Source organism: Acromyrmex echinatior, chromosome 2, assembly GCF_024713525.1.
Source record: "Acromyrmex echinatior isolate Ae372 chromosome 2, ASM2471352v2, whole genome shotgun sequence".
Lineage (NCBI taxonomy): Eukaryota > Metazoa > Arthropoda > Insecta > Hymenoptera > Formicidae > Acromyrmex > Acromyrmex echinatior.
Genome location: NC_141853.1, coordinates 7543621 through 7566255, shown reverse-complemented (window position 1 = coordinate 7566255; position 22635 = coordinate 7543621). Strand labels below are relative to the sequence as shown.

General features: G+C 31.4%; 5 protein-coding genes across 11 annotated transcripts; 4 read left to right on the top strand and 1 right to left on the bottom strand.

Annotated features, from left to right (window-relative positions):
* Positions 1 to 110: 110 nt before the first annotated feature.
* On the top strand, positions 111 to 4559 carry Apf (purine phosphoribosyltransferase family protein Apf). 2 transcript variants are annotated; one of them, XM_087402825.1, is made up of 3 exons: positions 111 to 1544; positions 2751 to 3063; positions 4483 to 4559. In XM_087402825.1, exons 1-3 carry the CDS (start codon positions 1430 to 1432, stop codon positions 4505 to 4507), a joined length of 453 nt encoding a protein of 150 aa, XP_087258951.1. In that variant the 5' UTR covers positions 111 to 1429; the 3' UTR covers positions 4508 to 4559. The 2 variants fall into 2 exon arrangements, with proteins under 2 accessions (XP_087258951.1, XP_011068039.1); XM_011069737.2 differs by lacking the exon at positions 4483 to 4559 and having other exon boundaries at positions 2751 to 3067.
* On the top strand, positions 4517 to 5326 carry LOC147910440 (uncharacterized). The gene is made up of 2 exons (XM_087402828.1): positions 4517 to 4625; positions 4872 to 5326. Exons 1-2 carry the CDS (start codon positions 4517 to 4519, stop codon positions 4958 to 4960), a joined length of 198 nt encoding a protein of 65 aa, XP_087258954.1. The 3' UTR covers positions 4961 to 5326.
* A 421-nt stretch (positions 5327 to 5747) lies between these two features.
* Socs36E (Suppressor of cytokine signaling at 36E) lies at positions 5748 to 9824 on the bottom strand. 2 transcript variants are annotated; one of them, XM_011069738.2, is made up of 6 exons: positions 9684 to 9824; positions 8549 to 9224; positions 8155 to 8468; positions 7819 to 8058; positions 7149 to 7415; positions 5748 to 7049 (listed from the first exon to the last, which is right to left on the bottom strand). In XM_011069738.2, the coding sequence occupies exons 2-6, from the start codon at positions 9027 to 9029 to the stop codon at positions 6762 to 6764; spliced, it is 1590 nt and encodes a 529-aa protein (XP_011068040.1). In that variant the 5' UTR covers positions 9030 to 9224; positions 9684 to 9824; the 3' UTR covers positions 5748 to 6761. The 2 variants fall into 2 exon arrangements, with proteins under 2 accessions (XP_011068040.1, XP_011068041.1); XM_011069739.2 differs by lacking the exon at positions 9684 to 9824 and adding an exon at positions 9463 to 9601.
* On the top strand, positions 9776 to 13844 carry LOC105154303 (transcriptional regulator Simba2). Of its 5 annotated transcripts, XM_011069741.2 has the most exons (4): positions 11642 to 11784; positions 11964 to 12091; positions 12500 to 12644; positions 12722 to 13844. In XM_011069741.2, the coding sequence occupies exons 3-4, from the start codon at positions 12501 to 12503 to the stop codon at positions 12809 to 12811; spliced, it is 234 nt and encodes a 77-aa protein (XP_011068043.1). In that variant the 5' UTR covers positions 11642 to 11784; positions 11964 to 12091; position 12500; the 3' UTR covers positions 12812 to 13844. The 5 variants fall into 5 exon arrangements, with proteins under 5 accessions (XP_011068042.1, XP_011068045.1, XP_011068044.2 ...); XM_011069740.2 differs by lacking the exons at positions 11642 to 11784; positions 11964 to 12091 and adding an exon at positions 9776 to 9910; XM_011069743.2 differs by lacking the exon at positions 11964 to 12091 and having other exon boundaries at positions 11296 to 11681.
* A 1014-nt stretch (positions 13845 to 14858) lies between these two features.
* Positions 14859 to 20539, top strand: Gnmt (Glycine N-methyltransferase). The gene is made up of 5 exons (XM_011069745.2): positions 14859 to 15014; positions 17994 to 18355; positions 19375 to 19510; positions 19603 to 19723; positions 19854 to 20539. The coding sequence occupies exons 2-5, from the start codon at positions 18022 to 18024 to the stop codon at positions 20139 to 20141; spliced, it is 879 nt and encodes a 292-aa protein (XP_011068047.1). The 5' UTR covers positions 14859 to 15014; positions 17994 to 18021; the 3' UTR covers positions 20142 to 20539.
* The last annotated feature ends 2096 nt before the right edge of the window (positions 20540 to 22635 follow it).

Here is a 22635-nt window from a genome sequence, read left to right as displayed (position 1 = left end):
GAATTCGTGTCACGACATGATCGAGTCGTCGAACATTTTCTTTTTTTTCTTTCGACAAAATCGTGAAGAGAGAGGGTGAACGCATTCCTTTCTGATACTGTCAATTAATGTGTATGTGTACATATAATTACGATATAGAAATACGGAAAATATTTCACTCAAGAAGCAGAACCTGTTGGTTGCCACGTCTGATTATACGCTTCTTAGAGTTAAACGAATTGTTACGACAGACATGTCTAATCGTGAAGTTTTTAATATTGTAAGTTTCATCTCTATATATTTGAGCTAGAAAGAAGAGTACAACTTTTTTCATGATCGTTTAAGGTTTTATATCTACATTTTCTTATATATTTTTCTTTGGAAAATTATCACAATAATGACATACTATACTCAAGGAAAAATTAATACATCATGTATGTGTATGAAATAAAGTTAATAAAATCCTTATATATACATCATTACGAAATTACTGTCATCTATTTAATTTAAAAATGAATTCAAAATTAAATCAATATGTCTCTAAATTAATTTTTAAATGATTTAAGCATATATATAAAATTGTTAGCGATTTTATAACGATATGATTAAGAAATTTATTCTTTATTTTTTCTCAAGTGTCATAATAATTTTCAGTTTCCATGAAGAAAGATACATTAGAAAATTTAAAAATAAAATTATGCCTGAACGAAAAAAATGAAAGTTGTACCCTCCTTTGCAAAAATCGGACGACTATTCAAGAAAGGAAATAAATAAGTATTGTATTGGGTTCTATAAATATCGCTAATACAATATTAAAAAATGTTACAAAATAAAATTACATTCCTCTGAACTCGAAGACCATTGCTTGCGAAGGTAGTAAAAGAAGACCGAAAATATTTCGTATAATATTCGTTAAGTCGCACAAAGGGACGAATATGTTTTTAAAATTTATTTCCACCTGTATGATACATCTTATCAAAATTTTACAGCGAATTAAGTAAATTTTCGTTGCTTCAATTATAAAAATTATTTTTAATTAAAAATGTACATATAGAAATGTATATGTGTATTAGATGATTAATTCTAAATTAATAATTAGCAATCGCTTTTAAAATTGCATTCTATTTTTAGTGCTGATGAGAAGGAATATTCAATTAGTTCCATCATGTGATTAAAATCATTGCTCGATATTGAAATTATATACTGGAAAATTAGATGAAATTGGTATTTCAGAGTATATATATATATATACTTGTTTTAAATGCAAAAATTTTTTTAAATTAAACAACTTTATGAATATCATCCTGAATTTCAAATCGCTATTCCGAAACTTTGCTTTCCGATTGGTCGAATCGATTTCCATGCAATTTCTAACACTGGTTTGATACGGGCATTGCGGGTTTCAGTGGCTTCACTGTCTTCGTGAGTGATTTTACAGCTGTTGAGCATCATGACATTGCAGCAACGCGCTTGCGGTCTTGTGATTTTTCGCCGATTTCAAGGTACTATTCAATACCTGTTAATGCAAACATCGTATGGAGAACATCACTGGACGCCGCCTAAAGGTTAGAACATTAAAAATAACGTTCAGCTTTTACATCGACAGCTGAACATTATTTTTAATGATTTATTAGACTCAGTTACACCAATATAAGATTAACTTTAATCTTCGTTTGCTTTACTGTTTATGCTTTTCTAATTCATAAAATTAGAAAAAGAAAAAGAGTAAATTGCGATTAAAGTTAATTTTACGCGACAACCTTAGCCTTAGCGAACAAACGGATTAAAGTTTCATTCACATCGTGCGATTAAGTTTATGGAAACGTGTGATTAGAGAGTTCGGTCATTCGCACTACACTGAATTACACAATGCATTAAAGGCTATTCTATATAAAGCATTTAAATGCAATGGCATAACACATTCAACTTTCAATAATGAAATAATACATATATATTCTCTGTTATATAACGTGATGGCTGCGTTTAGTAGATTCAACAGTTGAGTGAGTGCTCGTTGCTATTGATGTATTCTTCTAGATCTAAAATTCTGATTGGATGATCTAAAAGAATACACCAATAACAGCGAGCACTCACTCCAATTGTTGAATCTATTGAATGCTCAATATTATTATTGAATATTTAATCACGCTATAGTAAAAGAATTATGTAAATATAAGTGTATGCATATATAAAATTATATATGCATATTATCTTTACATCTACAATTTGTGGATGTAGCAATTTGTGGATGTGGATTCGTTCTACATCAATTTTTGACACAGCGACTTCATCAGCAGTATTGATATTGTAATACTTACTTCACGAAATTTTATAAAAATAATGTTAGTTTCGATAGAGGCTTTCGAGCGTCACACGGAAAAGGCTTAGATTCTAATAACACACTTTATTCGAGAGACGTTCTGGCAAATGTTTTTTTTTAGGACATAGGGATATCCTCTGAAGGTTCTTTGGAACGTCCCTTGGAGATTTGTGTTATTAGGGAATGATCGCTTTCAGGTTTTTCTTTATTTTAATATGAGTGACCGAATTCGCTATATCGAAGTTTCTTTTTAAATTCTAATATTATTGACAAAAGAAAATGAAAAATTTATAAACATTTTTATATTTTTTTTCTTTTATTGCTGTGAATTTAAATTGAATAAAACATAACAAAAAATTAAAGATCACTTTTTTCTAATTAAAAAAAATTCCTGTAAAAATTTTGTACTAAAAAAGATTTGATGGTCACTCAGTGTTGCTCGGTGTCTTAGGTCACGTTGATCCGGATGAATCTGACATGGAGACGGCTCTGCGCGAGACTCAAGAAGAGGCTGGATTTGTACCAAATGATTTGAAAATCTTCGAGGACGCGAGGCACGAAATGTCGTATAAAGTGAAGGGAAAGCCGAAAATCGTTATTTATTGGTTGGCGGAGCTGCTCAATCCGGACAAACCCGTGAGATTGTCGAATGAACATCAAGCGTTTGACTGGCTCCCGTTGCGCGAGGCGTGTGATCGCGCAAAATACGATGAGATGCGGAAAGCACTCAACGAGTTCGATAATTATGTATCGCGAAATCTTTCGTAGGTTTTGTTCCGGGAGAAACATATTTTTATCTTATGCTTGTTTCTATCAATATAAATTTAATTAATTAATCTTGATTTAACTTACTTTTTATTTATTTTTTTTTTAATTCGAAGAATTAGAAATATTGGGTCATCTAAAAAGTATCCGCGGTTTTTTGTCACTAGATGTGTGTTGATGGTCATATATCTAGTGACAAAGTACCGCGGATACTTTTTAGATGACCCAATATATAAGATATAGAGAATTAATTAAACTGGGATTAAAGTTAATTGTATTGATAGAAATGGGATTACTCCGTTATTTCTAAAATGGCAAATTCGATTGGACACATTCAATGTATACTGACATGTTTACGTCGTACACAAACTGACGTAACATATGTTTAATATAAATATAAAACAAACTAAAAAAATCAAAATGGTGAAATCTTCAATAATGGCTGCGTTGAGCAGAACACAACAGTTTTGCAACCGTTTTATGATTGTTATTGTTGAGATAAGACCATTCTTCTAGATCTAAAAGTATAATCCAATTAGCGTGAAGAAAACTTTCAACAATTGAAAAATAAATGTTCTGCTATATGCAGCTATTATGTCATGGTTCTGTTAAGTAAAATATATAATATGTACATTATAATTCGAAATATTTGTATTTTACTTTTACCAAATTTTTTTTAATTCAAATTAAATTAGCGTACCTTTAACATATCCCAACGTGCATTAGTGCGTCCAATCGAATTTGAAAATAATATAAATTCGTAAATACGCGTTCCATGAAAACAAATTTTTCGATTTAAAATTTTAAATATGTCGACGTTACCGACATATCGTATAGTCTGTTCGCACATTGCTTGATTCTTTAAAAAGTTAAATACTTTTACACTTAAAATAAGATAAATATATATTTATCGGGTGTTGAAGAGAGAGAATACGAAGATTTGAGTGCAAAAAGTGTAAGAAACGTGAACAGACTTACGGCCGGTCTTACCACTTCCGATTAACTTGATCGATTGATTGGGACTGACCAATTGCATTTGCTGTTCAGCAAAATTGACCAATCACGATTGACATCGGCTTCGATCAGGTTAAGAGTTGGTGAGACCAGCTCTCTTACTGTCTATTAAAAGTCATAGTATACAAAAACAATCAGTGATTCTTTAGTGCCTCGCGGAAAAACACATGTAACTCGAATTAATCGCAGTTGAAGATTATTGAAAACGTAAAGTTTCAAAATTCGTAATTTTAAAATTCTTAATTGTGATTGATCAGTTTGTTTAATCACGTTTATCAAGTAGCACGCAGCGTTTATAAAGCGTTAACAAAGCGCTACAAAAGCGCATTTGTATAATTGCTTTTTTAGTGCTTTACAAATGCTGCTACTTATTATATAATTCTTTATATAATTCTTTTATCAAGGTCGATTTGCCAGAAGTTCAAGTGATAATTAATCATGGATAACGTTATACGAAATTTACGATCTTTTATCAAGTATTGGTATTTTCGATACACTCTCGTTACTGAATTATATATGGTAGAAGACTGGGAAAGGAATTTTATCCGTATCCTTTTTACATGGCTTCATCATAATTTTTAGATTTATCCCAATTAAAACATCTCGATATCAATTAAATTGAGTTCTGTGCATAATAATATATAATAATCGCATAAATAACATAACAATAATCTTTATGATACAAGTATAATAGAAAATATAGATTATATAATATAGAATTTTGTAATTATGCATGTAAGACGTTATATCTATCGCTTGTAATCTCCATATTTTTCTTACATTAATATAACAGATATTTTTTTTATAGCCCTCTTCTTTTTCTTCTTTCTCTTCAACTACAAAGTAATGCTGCCAGTCACGCAATACATTTTAGGCCATTGATTGTTGTTCCTGGTACTTATAAAAACTATATTGTTTCAACATTCCAATGAATTCCATTTATGAAAAAAGACTATATTTATTCATGTGAAATATACTAAAAATATAAATTTTGAATAACAATAGTAGTATTAAATTTATCATGAAATTTAGATATACGTCTGCATAGATACAAGAATCCAGTATTAAAATAAGAACCAAGAGGTAAAATTAAGATATTGATATTTACCTTATTTCGAACAATTTAGCAAAATTATATTGAAATATTTCTTTCTTGTTTTATTATGTTAATATGTATAAAGTATGGAAACATTTAAATCTGTCAAAATCATATTTTTAATAAATTAAAAAATTTATCACGTAGAACAATTTCTTATGATAGCTTAAAGCCTATTCTACAATATGCTCTTTGTTTCCTATTTCTTATTTTTTCTCTCCTTTATGACTGTATTAACAATAATTGTATTTCTTGCTACTATTCCTGTTTATATGTATATTTCCTGTTTCTTCCGAAGTTTATTCACTTTTATCTCGGGCGACAGAAAACAAAATTCAGATAAATAAAAAAATAAAATAGAAAAAATAGCAAAAAACAAGAAACAAAAATACATTAGATAGGCATGCAGATAGACTTAAGATTTTTTTATGTTTTCAAAAAAACATTACACAAATTATATGACAATTAAAAAAAATTGTTTCGTAAGTTTTGATCATTATATAGACCTTTTTTTAAAAATGTCTATATAATCCCGATATTAGGATTAGAGATAAGTAAAATATATACACATAATAAATATTAAATTTTTATTTTTTAATACGAAGTTCATTATACGAATAACCATTAACCAATACTTTTAACAATTTCTATAATATTATATACTTTGCAAATTTATCAATATTCAATAATTTGCATTGTTACTCCAAATTCAATTCACTGCATCTGATATTCACTCCATATGTTGAAATTTAAAGAATTTACACAAATTATAGATTTTCGTATCTGGCAATGAGAAACATCAACACAGACAGCTTTTATCTAATAATATTTAACATTATAAATAGGCACAATAGGAGTAATATGAACCAGATTTTGCAGACTCTCCCACTCTCTCTCGCTCACTCTCTTTCTTTTTTTTTAAATAATTTTAGCTACGTAAATAGGTTAAATTTGATGGCATAGTTTCATAAGAATAAAAATTAAATTGCCACGCCTTTCAGACGTTAAGTTTTGGTATAATCTATAAAAATTATCAGAATACAAACTGCATGTTCCCGTAACTTTAATTAAGATTAAATTATACATATTCAAAATAATGATTAAAAGATAATGTAGTTAGAAATAAAATAAAGAAATAAGTATAGTAGTAACAATAAGAACAATAGCAATGATATTGAAGTTTACATAATACACGATTTTGCAATATATTGTGCGAGTGTATGAAACACTGCCTTCCTGATGTATTTACATAGAAGATTACTAGACCTCACCAAATAAATATAGACACTTGTCGCGCGCGAAATCGCACAAGTCCTATCTTTCCTCTTTTCATATTTTTTTTTAATTATACTACGCCATCTCCCCCAGTATCTAGTATCGCTTAAGACGAATACAATTCTTTTATTGCTAATATTGCAATGATATTTTGTATAACTGTGTGTCAGAGTGATGATATTCCTGATATTACAATGTTATATGCATGTACCGCTCGTATTTGATACGGCAGTACAACTCTGTAAATATAGGTAAAGAAACATAATTATGCAACATATAATAAAATTCTATCGAATATTAATACGAAGAGATTCATATCGGTAAACATGATATGGATCTACAATCCGTGTGTGAATCATTTTCCGTGTCTAATCGTCTGACTCGTACTCTCTGTTTATAGTGATATTCTTTGAGATAGCTCTTAAGTGTCTTTGGCAACTGCAGCTTATTTATGCCATCGTACGTTGTTCGCGTGGTTATCACCGCTCTGCACAGGTGCTGTAGCGGAAATGCGAAGTTCCGATGTAACGGGATAGTGAGCATGGGCTCGAAAAACATACAACATGAGGGATCCTTATAATGTTCGATTAAACCGCATACCTGTAAAGATATATACCAATCATGATTATATCCTGTTTATCGATTATTGGAATGAAATGCAAATATGAAATAAATGCGAATAAATATACATATACGTACTGTTTCGGAAGCATAAACTCCTGGATCATGTGAATCAAAACTAAACTTATGATTCCATTGCTCAATCCGGGCATGTAATGAGCGTCCATATTTACGGAAACTCACGGAAAACAAAAATTCTTCTTGCGCGGAATCTCGCAGCAAAAAAGTACCCTCTTGCTTGCCTTCCAATAAACGTTCTGCTTCGTAACGATCCATCTTACCCCAATAGAAAGAGCAGGCTGTAATCGACCTTAAGTCCGGCACCAGACAATGGACATAATCGACCTGTATTACAAAACAGCAAAACAGTGAATATATAACATGAATTATAAATATATACTAATATTTTAGAGACTGAATGTATGCATGCCAGAAAAACAAAAAAATGTATCATATTAATTTACTACCATCATTTTTAATTCAGACTGATTGTAATGGTTGTGATAAAATGAAATTTTCTTTTCGTTTTAAGAATCAAATAATTCTAAATTAAAAGTTAATTTTTGTCTGATGTTGATCTCTGCATTTTTTATATCCCAATTGTGTTCTTACTGATAAAATTTTATATGTATACTTGTATTTGTTATAATTTTAATTTTTTAGCATATAAATTTATTTCATAAAGGATCGATAGAATTTATGATTTTTTATATAAATGTTAAATAAATTTGAATAAAAAAGGACTTACTTGCGTGTGTGCAGGTCTTTCGATATTTGGAATTAATGTAAAGTCGATTTGGGATAAGGCTGTAAGAGCGGCAGCTTGAATACCGGCATGTGCTTGGAACAATGCCGCTAAACTGTCCACTGTTATTCCGTTGGGATGAACTTGTATACTCGTAGGATAATTAGGCCTATAACCGGGAGGAGGCTCAACGCCTTCCTCCATCTCTCGTGCGCGTTGCATTCGAGCACGTTCGTCACAATCCTTTAAAAACAAAAAAATTAATATAGTAAAATCAAATTTTCATAAATTTCTTTTAAAAAAATATAAAAATTTGTTATATACTTCATTGACACGTACTTCCATAGGATATTCTTCGGGGTTAAATCGCGATAAATCAATTACGGGACTCGGTGGCAAAGGCCCGAGAACGGGACTTTGCGGAGCGGATCGACTATTAAACACGATACCCGCACCCATAGGATGCTCCTCTGTTCTCCTATAACCGGTGCATATACAATCCGAGTTACCATTCCCTTGGCCGGGAATAATGTCAGTATTTTTTGAGCTTTTGCTCTTGGCGCAATTGAATTTCAATACCCAGTTGCTACGTTTCTTTTTCGATGATAAAACGTGATTACATATTGGGCTTTGATCTTTGTTGCGCTGTTTATCTAATGTGAACAAATTAGTTTGAGTTATCGTTTGTACAAAATTACAATATGTATATGAAAAATTAATTTAATACACATACTTTTTCTCTTCCCAAATGACAAAGTTTTAGAGGATCTTCTTAAAGGTGGATTTACAGGACTATCTTCAGAACTGCTACTACTGTTACTACCACCAGAACTACTACAACATGCTTCCTGTTGTTGTCTAAATGATGGCTCGCTCGTAACATTACCATTGTTACAAACTTGCTTTGTATCCTGAGTTTCAACAGGTTGACTATACAAAGATTCAAATCTAGAATTATGGTTGTCTACATCTAAGTTTAAACGATCGTTGTCCAAATTCCCTTCTAGTTTACATTCTGATCTATTCGGCAGTATATTAGGGTTCGTTACAGGTACATTGCCATTAGTCTCGTTATCGGGCAAACTTTCATTGCCATCTCGATTTATCATATCCAAGGGTAATGGGTTGCTAAGCGCGTTAGCGCATATCTCAGTAGGCTGTCTTTCACCATCCATTCTAAAGAAGTCTCTGAGACTAGCAAAGTGCTGTCCCATTATTAATTTGCATGGCAGGCATTTTATTGCCTTAATGATCCCTTGTCTACACCATGATTGTAGAAACTGTACAAGATATACATTGGAATCTTTAATTCGGCATGATGCAACTCCGACTTTTCACAAGTTTTATATCCACCTAGCCACGTGGAGGATCTTACGTCAGAGAATGCAGTAGGTCTGTCGCATGCTCACCTATACGAATGATAAAAATCACTGTGTAACGTGTCTACTATATAGAGAAATACTTATTCATGAAAATTTATAGTTTTAATATGTAACAGATATCTATATATGTATTCAAATAAATGATGCTTTTTAGTATTAAAATGAATTCAGGAATAAAGATACATATTGATATATTCTCGTTGTATTATTGAGTCAAGCATAGATACTGTATCATGCGTGATAATCGTGAACGAAAAAACGATACCTCAAATGAAAAAATGACAGGCCGAGTCTTATAGATTCGCTCATAGTAATGCACATATATGCACGCACACATACATTCGTGTATTACATTACTACTTATCGATAGTGACTCGTTTCACGTACAGATGTCATTATTGAAAAAAAAGAGATGATATCATTCTTTCGACAAATGTCTCCTGACAGTAGAAACAAGTCGGAGCACGTTTAAAACGAGTTACGCACGGGATAAGCAGACGATTAACAGGATGTGCTGAGCGAATGCACTGCTGGCTTTTACATCACGACGATATCACCGCTAGAAATATCACGGAAATTATGCTTCCCACCACGACGTAACTCTTCCTCGATCACAGTCGATCATCAGGCTCAGGCGGCTCAGGCAACTAAAATTGTCAAAACACGTCTCGACGAATCATCAGCCATTTTCCCCAATTGCGATAAGTCATGAGGTATACACACCATAGAGTACTGACCCACTGAAAAAATTGTGACCAAATTGTGATTCAAATCCTAAACCTGGGGAACCAATTGTGTATTTTGAAACGAGATGAAAATTACGAAAGTAAGCAAATTCACTAGATGATCAATGAAATGATAAAGATTCGAGTGAATTGCTCAGTTAATTTTCACTTTGGCTGCGTTTGGAATTGACATTCACGCGCTGTAGGATTCATAGGCTGTGTTCAGCAGACAACAGTTAAATGAGCACTCACTGTTATTGGTGTATTCTTTTAAATCATCCAATCAGAATTTTAGATCTAGAAGAATATATCAATAGCAGCGAGCGCTCATTCAACTGTTGACTCTACTGAACGCAATTTAATTATTGAACATCCAGTAAATTTGCTCACTTTTGTCATTTTTACCACGTTTCAAGATATAAGATGGTATTTCATTCGGTTCTTATTTTAAGATCGTTTCAAGTAATATCTTAAGATGCTAATACAGCCCTCTGATTGGTTGATGACATCTTGAGGTATACTTGAGGTATAATACTTAAGATGATCTTAAATATAAGATCCGATTATAAATACCGCTCTATGGCTGCGTTTCGTTATTACACTGTAAGTACTGAAAATAGTATACGTAATGTGAACTATGAATTTTCAATACTTGCAGCAGAGAAAAATATGAGAGTGGATATCGGTTTATTTCGTGTACCAAACCTCGTAAGGTAATGTCTACGTTTTTGTGATTCTTTTCCATACTATTACGTTGATTAGACAAATACAAATAATCAACTTTGATTGTTTGTCCTTGTCTAATTTACGTAATAACAAAAACGTGAACTTACCCTACGAGGTTTGGTATATGAAAGAGGCTGGGATGTCCACTCTCAGGTCGATAGTCAGTTCTTATTTCAAGACCGTCTTATCATAAATAATGTCTTAAGACGTTAATGCAGCTCTCATCAGGTATTTATAGTCAGATCTTATATTTGAAACCGTCTTAAGTACAATCTTAAAATGTCATGAACACCAATCAAAGAGAGAAGGCTGCATTAGCGACTTAAGACATTACTTAAGACGGTCTTGAATATAAGAATCAACTATGAATACTAGCTTCAGATTTTTCTCGGCTTGCAGCGAATAACGGAACGCACCCGAATACCGACTAAACCCTCACAATTCTCGAAATGTGATTGGCTGTTTACGGTGTAGACAAGTACCGCGAATGTCGCGCGTCTGACATTTGAAAACTTTACTTTTTGTATATGTATACGCGCCAACGAATATCAATCAAAGCTATATTCCAAAATTGACTGTCGGTTCTAAAAATCTATAGTTTACGTTACGTACACTATAGACTTTCAGTACCGGCAATAAATTTTCGAACAGTCCACATAAAATGAAAGTTGCATCGCGTTGCGACTTGGAAGTTTCGGACAGTTTCGGAATAACTTGTCAAATTTCGGCGGCAAAAGGGGAGGGAGGGGAGAATAGTCCGAAACTCACGGATCTCTCAGCTGTTCTCAGCTTATCGTAAAATCGTAGATGTGCCCAGCGACAGCATACACGTTGCTGATCGCTGCCACGGCATTCACGATACACGCGATTTCTGTGACGCGATCCCTTTTGACGATCGCTATTGGCGCTATTTATCCCGCGTCAGCGTACTCGTAGCGCATGAAAAGCGTTCTACTTGTTCTCCATCAGCCTTGGCTTTTCCTTCCTAAAGAAAAGCTTTCTCTACGAATTCCTCTCGCTGCGGTAATAATCGGTGAGTACCGCCTGCGCTTTCGTCATCACGGAAGAAATATCAGAGTCGTCGAACGGAAGGAACCCTTAATTGTCGAACACATCTATTCGCCGTTTGCGGATAGGTAAGACGTCAGTGCACTATCTTACACTATCTGCACTAGATAGATGATTGATGAGAGAAATTTTGCGAGAGAGCAGAGCTCCCAGATGATACATCACAGATCCTGAGCTTCTCTCGTTGTCTTTCTCTCTTACCTTCTCTCTCGTCTTAGAAAATTTTTTCTGTACTTTTTTTTTCCAGTGACCACGAGTGATTTTACACCTTGCTTCGGGCCATATAGTAACAATTTTCGCGATTATCGCGACCGGGGAGACACGTAAACAATTTTGGCGAGCGTAAATTTCGCGGATATTCATTTTGGCAGCTAGGTAGGGTACAATATGGTTTTGTTTTTTTATTTCGAAAGATGATAGTTACAATTATAAGAGAAAAAGAGAGAAGGAGACTCGTCCTATTGACAGATGGTGATAACTGTTGAAGGATATGATTAGTTAGATTTTTCCTAGTAAAGAGAGAGATGTTAGATATTTAGTAAACACAAAGTTATATATTAATGTATGTTGTAATTTTCTACTCAATAATATAACTGTAATACAACACGTATTACAACTAACATGTATGTCAAATAATTTTGTGTTTGCTGTACCGAACGAAGGATATGTTAGATTAATATTCTAAATTCAATCCCATGTTAACAAAAAATAAAACAAGATTATGCTATTGTCGCCTTGCCAATGTTACATTTCCACTTATCTGTGGATTCTTCTTATTTCTAGAATGGCTCGTGGACAACAAAAGATACAGTCTCAAGCTAAGGCGGCAGAAAAAAGCGCGAAACTAAAGAAACAGCAAGGACACAGTGCCAATGATCAAAAAAAGGCAGCGCAGAAAGCACTTGTGCATGTGTGTACTGTATGCAAGGTCAGATTCTTAGCTATCTGTAAATTTTTAGAAGCTTATTGGCATAGATATGACACAAATTTTTTTTTTATTTATAGGCCCAAATGCCAGATCCTAAGACTTACAAGCAACACTTTGAAAATAAACATCCTAAGAATGAACTGCCAGATGATTTGAAAAATATATGAGAGTATGAATTGTTATAAAGTCAGGATTGGGTGAGAGCGCAGGAAAAATTTGCTGCATCTAACAAAGTGATATAGTTCAACATCTTCATCTGATCATTGCATAGTTTCAGAAAATGAATTAAATCTTGTTAGTGTTTTAACTAATCTATTGCACTCGACAGATTGTTGTGCACGACTCCAAATATTAAGCATAATTAATGATTTACTTAGAAATTCTTCATTTGTGAACTTTAACATTTTTCACGCACTTCATATAATCAATACTTTTCATATAAACGTTATATTTGAAGAGATTCTGTGTATATTTCTAAATAAAGTTCATAAATTTAACGGCAAAATTTTGAAACATTTAAGCACATAAGAAAAAACGCAATACCGTCGATTTCCTATTTCTGTTACGAAGGAAGAAGATAACAAGAATAATATAAATGATTAAATAGAATTATGTAATTATATATTAAGAGCATTTTTATTCAAGTTTTTTACGACTCATTATTTGAAATCGTTACACAAAAAAAGTATTTCAGTATCATAAATTTTTCCTTTATGAAAAGAATATATTTTCTATCATTGACTTTGTTGCATTTAAGTAATAGTTATGTATTTTGAGATATAAGTTTATAAAAACAAGAGGTTGAATGATACATAACAATCTTTGACTACATGACTGCCAATTTATACTCGATTGTATTCTCTTTAAAATAAGAACAATCAATAACTGAAATAGAGATATTGTATAGCCCTTCCCTTCACGTTTATAAAGGTAAATATTTTTATTTTTGTTTATAATTAAGCTTGTCATTTGCATACTGAGTAATTCACAGACACATGCGTAATTCCTCTTGTTACAGAAAAAGTTAATAATAATGCATTTTTTATGCTTGTAAAATATGTAGTACTTAAAGTATCATAATAAACTAAGAATAATTGATTCATCCTATTGTTATGTATTTATTGTAATTATAAGAAATGTACGAATATTCTGTTGACTTCAATAAAGAATCCATTATTCTTGGAATATATTATTAATATATTTCAGAACGCTATTTCTTTTTTTTACGTGCAAACGTCCATTTTTATATTAACCAAACCTCGTATATGTATCATATTAAATAAATATTGTAAAAACACACATTACGATTATTTTTCTAGTTTTATTTATTCGCTACAGCTAGATCTGCTAGATTATTGACTTGCAAGTCATCAACTCGTCGCTTGTGTCATATAAAATGTACTATCCTGATAATGATGACGTAACATGACGTTATAAATTCTCTATACATTGAAATACGTAATCTTTAGAATATATCAAAGAAATAAATATTATCAACGATATTTGCATTAATACTTGTATATACATTTTCCTGCATCTATTATTGTGACAAAGTATGTGAAATACACTAGTTTCGAATTTTCGAGCTATCAGACAACAATATTTATTTGTGCGAACTTCGAACAAAAAAATAGTTCGTTTGATAAGAAATGAGAAGATTTTAAATATAGTCAAATAGAAGAAACAAAATAAATGTACTGAAATGAATACCGCAATCGCACAGTGAACACATTACATTGACAGAAAAAATTATAATCAAATTATTTACATGATTATCTTCAGCATTACCTTCGATGGTGGCACACCTCATATTGAGAGCCTATTTTTCTCCCATAACTTTTGAAGCTTTCGGAAACTGTTAACAAAAATTGCATCCGACATAATATTGTTTATCAGTTGCCACTTGTACACACATATCATTGTAGCTAATAAAAATTTATTGTATTCGCAAAAAGATAATACAGAGAAATAAGAGCGTTATATGTTGAATTCTGATTACGAGGAGAGATTTGAGAGTCGCGAGTAACTGGCAATATTTAATTGACAGTTGAATACAAAGTGAGGCACTTGCTAATTGCCCAGATATAATTGATGACTTGCGTGAATTGTTCGTTTTTATCAAACGTTACTAAACAGAACGTTACTGTCAGTATCATGTACTATTACATCATATTAAGAAGTAATTCAGTAGAATCACACATTGGCTTGTGACGGTGTGCGAATCCGCATATTATCGCAGCGACTCTTATTATCACGACGTATATAAATGCGGTGATTGCTGTATCACTGCAGCAGTTTTCATTTAATGCAGTTTTTGTATTGATATTCAGTATCGGACGAGAGTTTCCTCTTCGGATCGAATTGTTGGAGGTATGATGTTTCATAACAGAAGAAATAATAAGTGCAATTATAGAGATCAACTTGATGCATACTTTTGAAGGAAAAAAATATCTGATCTTTGTGTTGTTAAATTTAGATTTGTATCGATTTTATTTATTTTTATACGTATATTGCTGTAGTTTAATTAAATTTTTTCTTTTCCAGTTGTTAAAAAAGTGAGTTTACTGAACTGTTTGCATATTCTTATCTTTTACATATATCTGACATTAAATTCAGCCGTATAATATAAGTATGTATAAATGTGTTCTTCCATCTTGTGAAGGTGCATCGTACAACAATGTTGCAGCGCCAATTATCATATTGCAAGAATGTAGAATAAGAATTTCCAGATTCTAATTTAAAAAATTAACCTATCATTAATATATTCCTTTCCATGAGTTTGTAAAAACAATTATGATTATAATTAACTCTACATTTTTTAAATTTGACAAAAAATATTTAAACAGATTTTTCGCATGCCAATGGACTCTCCATTGTCCCCTATATTAGCGAATATTGTTCTACAAGATTTAGAACAAGAAATTATTACGACCAATAATATTGTTTCGTCTTTTTATTTCCGTTATGTTGATGATATTGTATTGTCCGTGCATAAAGACAAAGTAGAGAATGTTCTGGAATTGTTTAATTTATATCATGAAAGGCTAAGATTTACAATTGATTTTGGCGACGAAAATGGCATTAATTTTTTAGATGTCAAACTGAGACAAGAAGGAAGAATCATCTTCGATATTTATAAAAAAACCTACTACTAATTCAGGGAGATATTTGAATTATTATTTGAATCATTCATTAGTACATAAAAGGGATGTAATCATCGGGCAATTAGACAAAATATTGTTTTTATCCTATCCAAAATTTCAGGAAAAAATATTTCTGATTTAGTTCATTCTGCTAACGAATGGTTATCCTCTGGAATTCATTTTTTCAACAATAAAAAACAAAATTAAAACTTTAGAAAAATAGAACGAATTTAGATAAAAATAGTGAATGTAATAATAATGAAAACGATTCTAATTCCAATTTAAAGAAAGTTTTTTTTAATATCATATTTAAGTAAAGTATCGGAAAAATTTAACAAATTATCGCATAGTCAAGGCTTTAATATTACTTATAAACCTATAAATAAATTTATTAGAATAAATAAATTTATTAAAACTAGAAAAGATCGTTTGTGTAAAGAGGACCATGGAGTTTATAAGATAAATTGTTTAAATTGTGAGTCTTCTTACGCTGGCCAAACAAAAAGGAAATTAAAAATTCGAATCAAAGAACATAAGATTGACATAAGAAGATCCATCTCTGAAATGTCAGTGGTTTCACGCCACCAATTGAATGAAATGCACGAATTGGATTGGGATAATATTAGAATTTTAGATACAGAACAATCATTATTGAAAAGAAGAATTTCTACGATGCACCTTCACAAGATGAAAGAACACGTTTATACATAGTTATATTATAAGACGGCTGAATTTAATGTCAAATATATGTAATTCTGCGTTTTACGAATATTTGTGATTTTACTGAAGATGGCCAGATTGTGGCCGAGACGTCTAAAAAATATTTTATTAATGTAATGATATATTAAATATTACAAACAATATCTTGTGCTATAGATTTATGCTCTTCTTTTTGTTAAGTTTTTTAAATTAAAAAATTTACATACTTGCCATTTTTTATTTCTCTGTTATTTTTTTACTCTTTAAGATACAAACGAAATACAATTGTAATGCGTTAATCATTTTTATATTTTGTAAAGTTGAGCATCACATCGATCACTTTTCCCCTTTTCTCTCAGTTCGGATCTGCGTGTTTTAAACATGATAAAAATAGTATATATATAATATAAATATATATAATCATATATACATATATATAACATATATATATAATACGTATAGAATATTTCATATGTATATTAATCAATATCGATTATCACGAAGAATTCTTCCGCTGTATGTCACTGAGGTCGAATGTGTCGATGACATAGAATTACATTAACACATTTAGTTACACGTTTCCGCGTTTAATCTTGTATCGAAATCGTCACTGCGCTTAATTAGAACGCTTAATTAGATCTTAACATCCTCGGGAGTAAATAGAAAATACTAGGAGACAATGGAATTACTCCCGGTAGACACGTGGCATTGTAATATGAAACTAGGGAGAGATCACCTTTCTCCCATTTGTCCTTAGTGTAAATCTAACGCACGCTTGACTTATGCCAAGAGCCCTTGATTACATTACGTGAGATAACAATAATTTATGTGGAACAGTATGATATAAGCCATCTCAATGTTGCAGATAGGAATTTCGTCACAATTAATCTCTGATTATTTTAAAAAAGCAATTAGCATATATACATATATAATGTAATAAAAAAAAACCTAACGTGAGATAATAAGAAAAATAGTCAACTGAGATTATGTAAGATACTATAATGAGAGTAAATATATTCGTGATTAAATCTACATGGTCGTATAATAAGTATAATTAAGAAAAGAAATAATAAAAAAGAAAAATAAAAAGAGATCCCAAAACGAGACATAAGACGTCTTAAAGGACATTTTTTTTTAAAGACATCTTGTCTCAAAGACATCTTTAAAGTTGGTATTTATAGTCGGTTCTTATTTTAAGACCGTTTTAAATAATGTCTTAAGTCGCTAAGGCAGTTTTCTGATTGATTCATGACATCTTAAGATTGTATTTAAGACGGTCTTAAATATAAGATTTGACTATAAATACCTAAGACGTCTTATGTCTCGATTTTAGATTTTTTGTTGTCTGGGATTTGTGCTATACATTTATGTATATGATATATACTGATCGAAATGACAAAGACAAAATAGCGACAAATATTCCTTTTTAGTTCATTAATTTTTTTCGATATATTTTTGTCTTTTCATATTACAATTACATTTGGTAAAATGTGCGTTGGTTCCATAGTTCTGTTGTAAGGTCTCATATCCTCGCGATGGTGGATTCCGTATTTCGTACCCGGTCTCTTGGTACGCCAGCTGAGGGTGTCAAAGATCAGTACGCAGACGGCAAAGCGGCAAAAGTCTGGGAGGTCTTCATTGGTGATAAGAATCAACGTACACAGAACTATCGGGATTTCCTGGTGGGTCTGCTGCGGCAGAAGGGATGTCGTCGAATATTGGATGTTGCTTGCGGTACTGGCGTTGATTCCATAATGCTACTGGAAGAGGGTTTTGAAGTCGTCAGCGTTGATGCGTCTGATAAAATGCTCAAGTACGCATTAAAATCCAGATGGGATCGTAGAAAGGAGCCTGCCTTCGATAATTGGGGTGAACAAGTTGGATATTTAATATTTCGATAAGATCGAATTTTTTGACTAAAGACAATTAGAAAAAAATTTAAGGAAGATAATTCAAGCGATAAAATTACATTAGAGTAGATTGAGGTGATTAATTGATTCAATATAAGCTTTAAGACATACAGAACTGTTGTCTAAAATGCCGCTAAACACGAACAGTACATTACAATATTACGATATACAAGCAATCAATGTTATAAATTCTCATTTAACAATGTAAATGTGTAATATGACACATTATATATAACAGTTATATTATTGAGAAAATTTAACTGTGTTGATGTAAGATTACTATTTGTTCAGCGGATTGTTTCCAGTGTAGAGGAAATGATTCACATGATAAAATAACTCGTTTAAAACAAAAAACTTAACAACTATCTCAAAACTTAAACTATTTAATTCGTCTTCCTATACAAACTCAAAATAACATGATGTAAGAATGTGCGTTTATGATCGTTATACGTAAAAGTTGTTATTGCTAACATATGCAGAATCTGATTAAATATTAATTATATAATTACGCGAGATTATTGTGAAATTGAAACCAGATAAAGTAGTTCAAGATACAACAATTGTTTATCGTTCAAAAACAGTAACTGTTTATTCGTTATAACGAATTTCTTTATCAGTAATAAAAGTATAAAAAGGATCTTTATGTTTATCAGCAAAGGTCAATCGCAATTTTTCGTTTTTTACTTTCTAGCCTTTGATCTCGTGATTTCAATATGATTGAAAACATATATAATTTATATATCAATAAAATTGAAACTAGCAATTATATTTAAATTATTTATATAATAATTCTCAAACATATACTTTAATTAGTTTTAAACTATTGAAAAATACTTTCCTTATAAAATCCTTTAAAAAAGTCCAAGAAAATAAAGCAAAAATTTTCTCATATATATATGTTATTATAAAAAAATTCTTTAAGTCTGGCAAGAAATATATCTTTGCAATTATTATTATCTTGATCTTTTGTTATTACAGTAATCGAAGAAGCGAATTGGTTAACTCTATCCAACGATATTAACCATCTTATTGGAGAAGGTTTTGATGCCGTTATATGTTTGGGAAATAGTTTTGCCCACATGCCTGATACTTTTGATGATCAGAGAGAGCAGAGGTATTAAATTCATCATATAGATCGTATTAGCTTAATGCAGAATGTTTTATGAATTTTTATTATTTATAAAATATGTATTTCATTGTTCTTAGACAAGCCTTAGCAAATTTTGAACGTTGTGTAAAGCCGGGGGGCTTATTGCTCATCGATCACAGAAATTACGATTATATAATCAAAACCGGCCAAACTCCTCCAAAATGCATATATTATAATGTAAGTAAAAACAAATGTAATTATTGTATTAGAGGCATATAAATGTATGAAATACATGAATAAATGTAAAATTTTCTCTTGTCACTTGAGAAAATTTTGGACTAAAAATTGTCAACTTTTCATATCGCAGAGTCAGCATATGACGGATATCAAGACATCAGTGCTTTTTGTCTGTGGAAAACCGAAGATCGTTACTATGGATTACATTGTCACTTTGGACGAGGAAAACAAAGATCCCGAATATATCAGCGAATTTAGATTGTCATATTATCCTCACAGATTGACAGTTTTTCGCGACATGTTGACCGAAATATTCAGCCACAGGGCGAAACACACTATTTACAGTGATTTTAAACCGCTCAATCAGATTGAGAATCCTGGATTTTACATTCACGTTGTGGAGAAACAATTAAAATAGAAGATAAATAGTCGACGTAACTACATGAGATTCGTTTTTAAATAGTAGCAACAATTTTTAAGAACAAACATTCTATTATGTTAAACAAATTGATTCAATATATCAATTCAATATATATATTCAACTGATATTCAGTAGAATATATATATATATTGAATCAACTGTTTACGTCAAAAAACAAATTGCGTAAAGATCGATTAAAGTAAATTGTTTTTTACTAAACATAAAGATTATTTGATTAGAATTACATAATAAGTTTCACAATTGCAACATTGTTATGAAATCTAACATAAAATTATATTAATTAAGTAATAATTAATTAAGTTTTAGAGAAATAAGTTTTACGTATATTAATTTATAAATTATTTAATAAAGAAATTTTCATTATTTATAAAAAAGATGCGAAAAGATATGAATAATGGATCCTCATATAATATATTTCGAAATAAAACACAACGGAAATATAGATTTTAATGTTTTTATTATAAGTTTGAAAGCAGCTTTTTCATTGAGTATTCTAGCCAGGCTTCGTTTCGATGCTACAATTTGATTTCTCAAGGATATTTTTTTAAGCGATCATTGACGATGATTTGCTGGATAATATTTTGGACGAATTTTTCGTATTTGTTCTCTGTCATATTTCTTACACAATTAACACTTTAAACGCGTGAATTTGGGGACAATAGGAAGACTAAACGTTTGCTGAACGCAAATCAATGATCCTATGCGACTTTCGCTCTTGCACGTAATTGATCGTAAATGAAATGATACTATTTCTATGAGATACATTGAATCATTCAATTCTCATTAAATCATTCGATTCTCTTGCAACGTGTCGTCATGCTTGTTATGCCGATGTCATCGTGCTTTCCACTCAGGAATTAACATTAATACCTGAGATACGTATTATCTGTCATATCATCAATCGTCAATGATCGTTTCAATTTCAAATTATGAGAGGCAGAGAAAATGCTCTCGCAAATTCTTACTTAAATCCACCCATCAGATCGCTTTCTGTTGGGCCCCGCAAAGCTTTACAAGAGTCCCATTGTTAGTAAAGAGTGGTCACGCTATCGTAGAAATCGAATCCCAAGAGATTATTATCGTTTAGTAGGCAATTTTGCAGGAAAGAAACGGAGAGAGAGAGAGAGAGAGAGAGAGAGAGAGAGAGAGAGTCATAGGGGGCACAAAAATCAAATTCGATTCTGTTTGATTCCGTTCGATTTCTTCGATGTACACATACTTTCTGCATTGTATCGTGAAAACAGAGGGTGTTTCTCGTTGGAAAAATGGCTGAAGGGAATAATAATTTACAAAGGCCAAGGATTTGTGTTACGAGTGCAACGAGCTGCCCATATAGAAAAATGGACGAAGTGTTATAGCAAAAATCTTTTCCCCCCTTCTATTAATATATGTATATATGTACGTATATATGTATTTATATATTTATAGTTTTTCTGTTTTCAATCATTTTTTTTTTTTTCAGGAAATTCGTACAATACCTATCACGGCTTCTTCGACGGTCGTTGCGAATACTCTCGTCGTCATCGTCATTCCGAATTTCCTTACATTTAAGGCTCTCGAGATCGCACGCGGTGATTGTGACATGCTACGTAGCGTGTCATGGCTGTATACATAATAACATAATAGTAATATACATAAATTACACCATTTTAAAGTTTATTTTAATCAATGTCGCATGGGTTGGAAAAAATTAAGATTTGAATCGCCGCTTTTTTCTGATTCTGATTAAAATTAATTTATACTAAAATATAAATATCTATGAATATCGCTGATAAACCAACTCGATAATGAAATTCGATACGTTTTATTCTAACAGGCTTTTCGCTTGTTCTAAAATATAAAGTTTAATACAATTATATAATATGGGAATAACTTTTTTGATGATCAAGGACAACAAAGCTTTCGCAGCAACTTTCGAACGCGGATTTGTACATGCCGTGTAATAACTCGTTGTAACGAGTCGCAAGAATTGACTTCTTGAAACTTTTTGTTTCGAGCGAATAAGCACATAAGGTCAGGGACGACGACTCATGTTTCGACATTGTCGTTCGAATGGCGATTGTTCATATTATTGCAAAGTAGCTGATATAAAAAAATCGTAAAATCGTATTGCATCCATATTCTCTTGTTTACATTCCATAACGACCTGCCCAGCTGCACAATTTGAATCACAAAATATATTTTTATTAAAAATATGACCGTCTTTAAATATTTTCAAATATTCTAAACGGATTTTCTATGTTATATTTTGTTTGTATGATTCCTCAAATTAAAAAATAAAGAAAAAAAATTCATCGCACAGCCTCGATGAAGTTTTTGCAAAGATTTTCGCAATAGATAAAAATTATTAACGCAACCAAACAGTGAAATATTAAAAGCAATTTGGGCAGATCGCGAACGGAGAAAGCTATTTCTTTTTACACGCGGGCACGTTTATTTTTACGCTCGTTTTTGTTTTCCTCTCATGATT

Excerpts from the sequence above, each read along its gene's own strand:
- Apf (XM_087402825.1), top strand. The coding sequence starts at position 1,430 with ATGACATTGCAGCAACGCGCTTGCGGTCTTGTGATTTTTCGCCGATTT. Across the intron at positions 1,545-2,750 it reads TCACTGGACGCCGCCTAAAG|GTCACGTTGATCCGGATGAA; the intron begins GTTAGAACATTA and ends TCGGTGTCTTAG. Across the intron at positions 3,064-4,482 it reads TATGTATCGCGAAATCTTTC|GTCGATTTGCCAGAAGTTCA; the intron begins GTAGGTTTTGTT and ends TCTTTTATCAAG.
- LOC147910440 (XM_087402828.1), top strand. The coding sequence starts at position 4,517 with ATGGATAACGTTATACGAAATTTACGATCTTTTATCAAGTATTGGTAT. Across the intron at positions 4,626-4,871 it reads CTGGGAAAGGAATTTTATCC|ATATTTTTTTTATAGCCCTC; the intron begins GTATCCTTTTTA and ends TTAATATAACAG.
- Socs36E (XM_011069738.2), bottom strand. The coding sequence starts at position 9,029 with ATGGGACAGCACTTTGCTAGTCTCAGAGACTTCTTTAGAATGGATGGT. Across the intron at positions 8,059-8,154 it reads CCGAAGAATATCCTATGGAA|GATTGTGACGAACGTGCTCG; the intron begins GTACGTGTCAAT and ends TTGTTTTTAAAG. Across the intron at positions 7,416-7,818 it reads AAAGACCTGCACACACGCAA|GTCGATTATGTCCATTGTCT; the intron begins GTAAGTCCTTTT and ends TTTGTAATACAG.
- LOC105154303 (XM_011069742.2), top strand. The coding sequence starts at position 11,588 with ATGAAAAGCGTTCTACTTGTTCTCCATCAGCCTTGGCTTTTCCTTCCT. Across the intron at positions 11,785-12,499 it reads TATTCGCCGTTTGCGGATAG|AATGGCTCGTGGACAACAAA; the intron begins GTAAGACGTCAG and ends TCTTATTTCTAG. Across the intron at positions 12,645-12,721 it reads ATGTGTGTACTGTATGCAAG|GCCCAAATGCCAGATCCTAA; the intron begins GTCAGATTCTTA and ends TTTTATTTATAG.
- Gnmt (XM_011069745.2), top strand. The coding sequence starts at position 18,022 with ATGGTGGATTCCGTATTTCGTACCCGGTCTCTTGGTACGCCAGCTGAG. Across the intron at positions 19,511-19,602 it reads GATGATCAGAGAGAGCAGAG|ACAAGCCTTAGCAAATTTTG; the intron begins GTATTAAATTCA and ends CATTGTTCTTAG. Across the intron at positions 19,724-19,853 it reads CAAAATGCATATATTATAAT|AGTCAGCATATGACGGATAT; the intron begins GTAAGTAAAAAC and ends TTCATATCGCAG.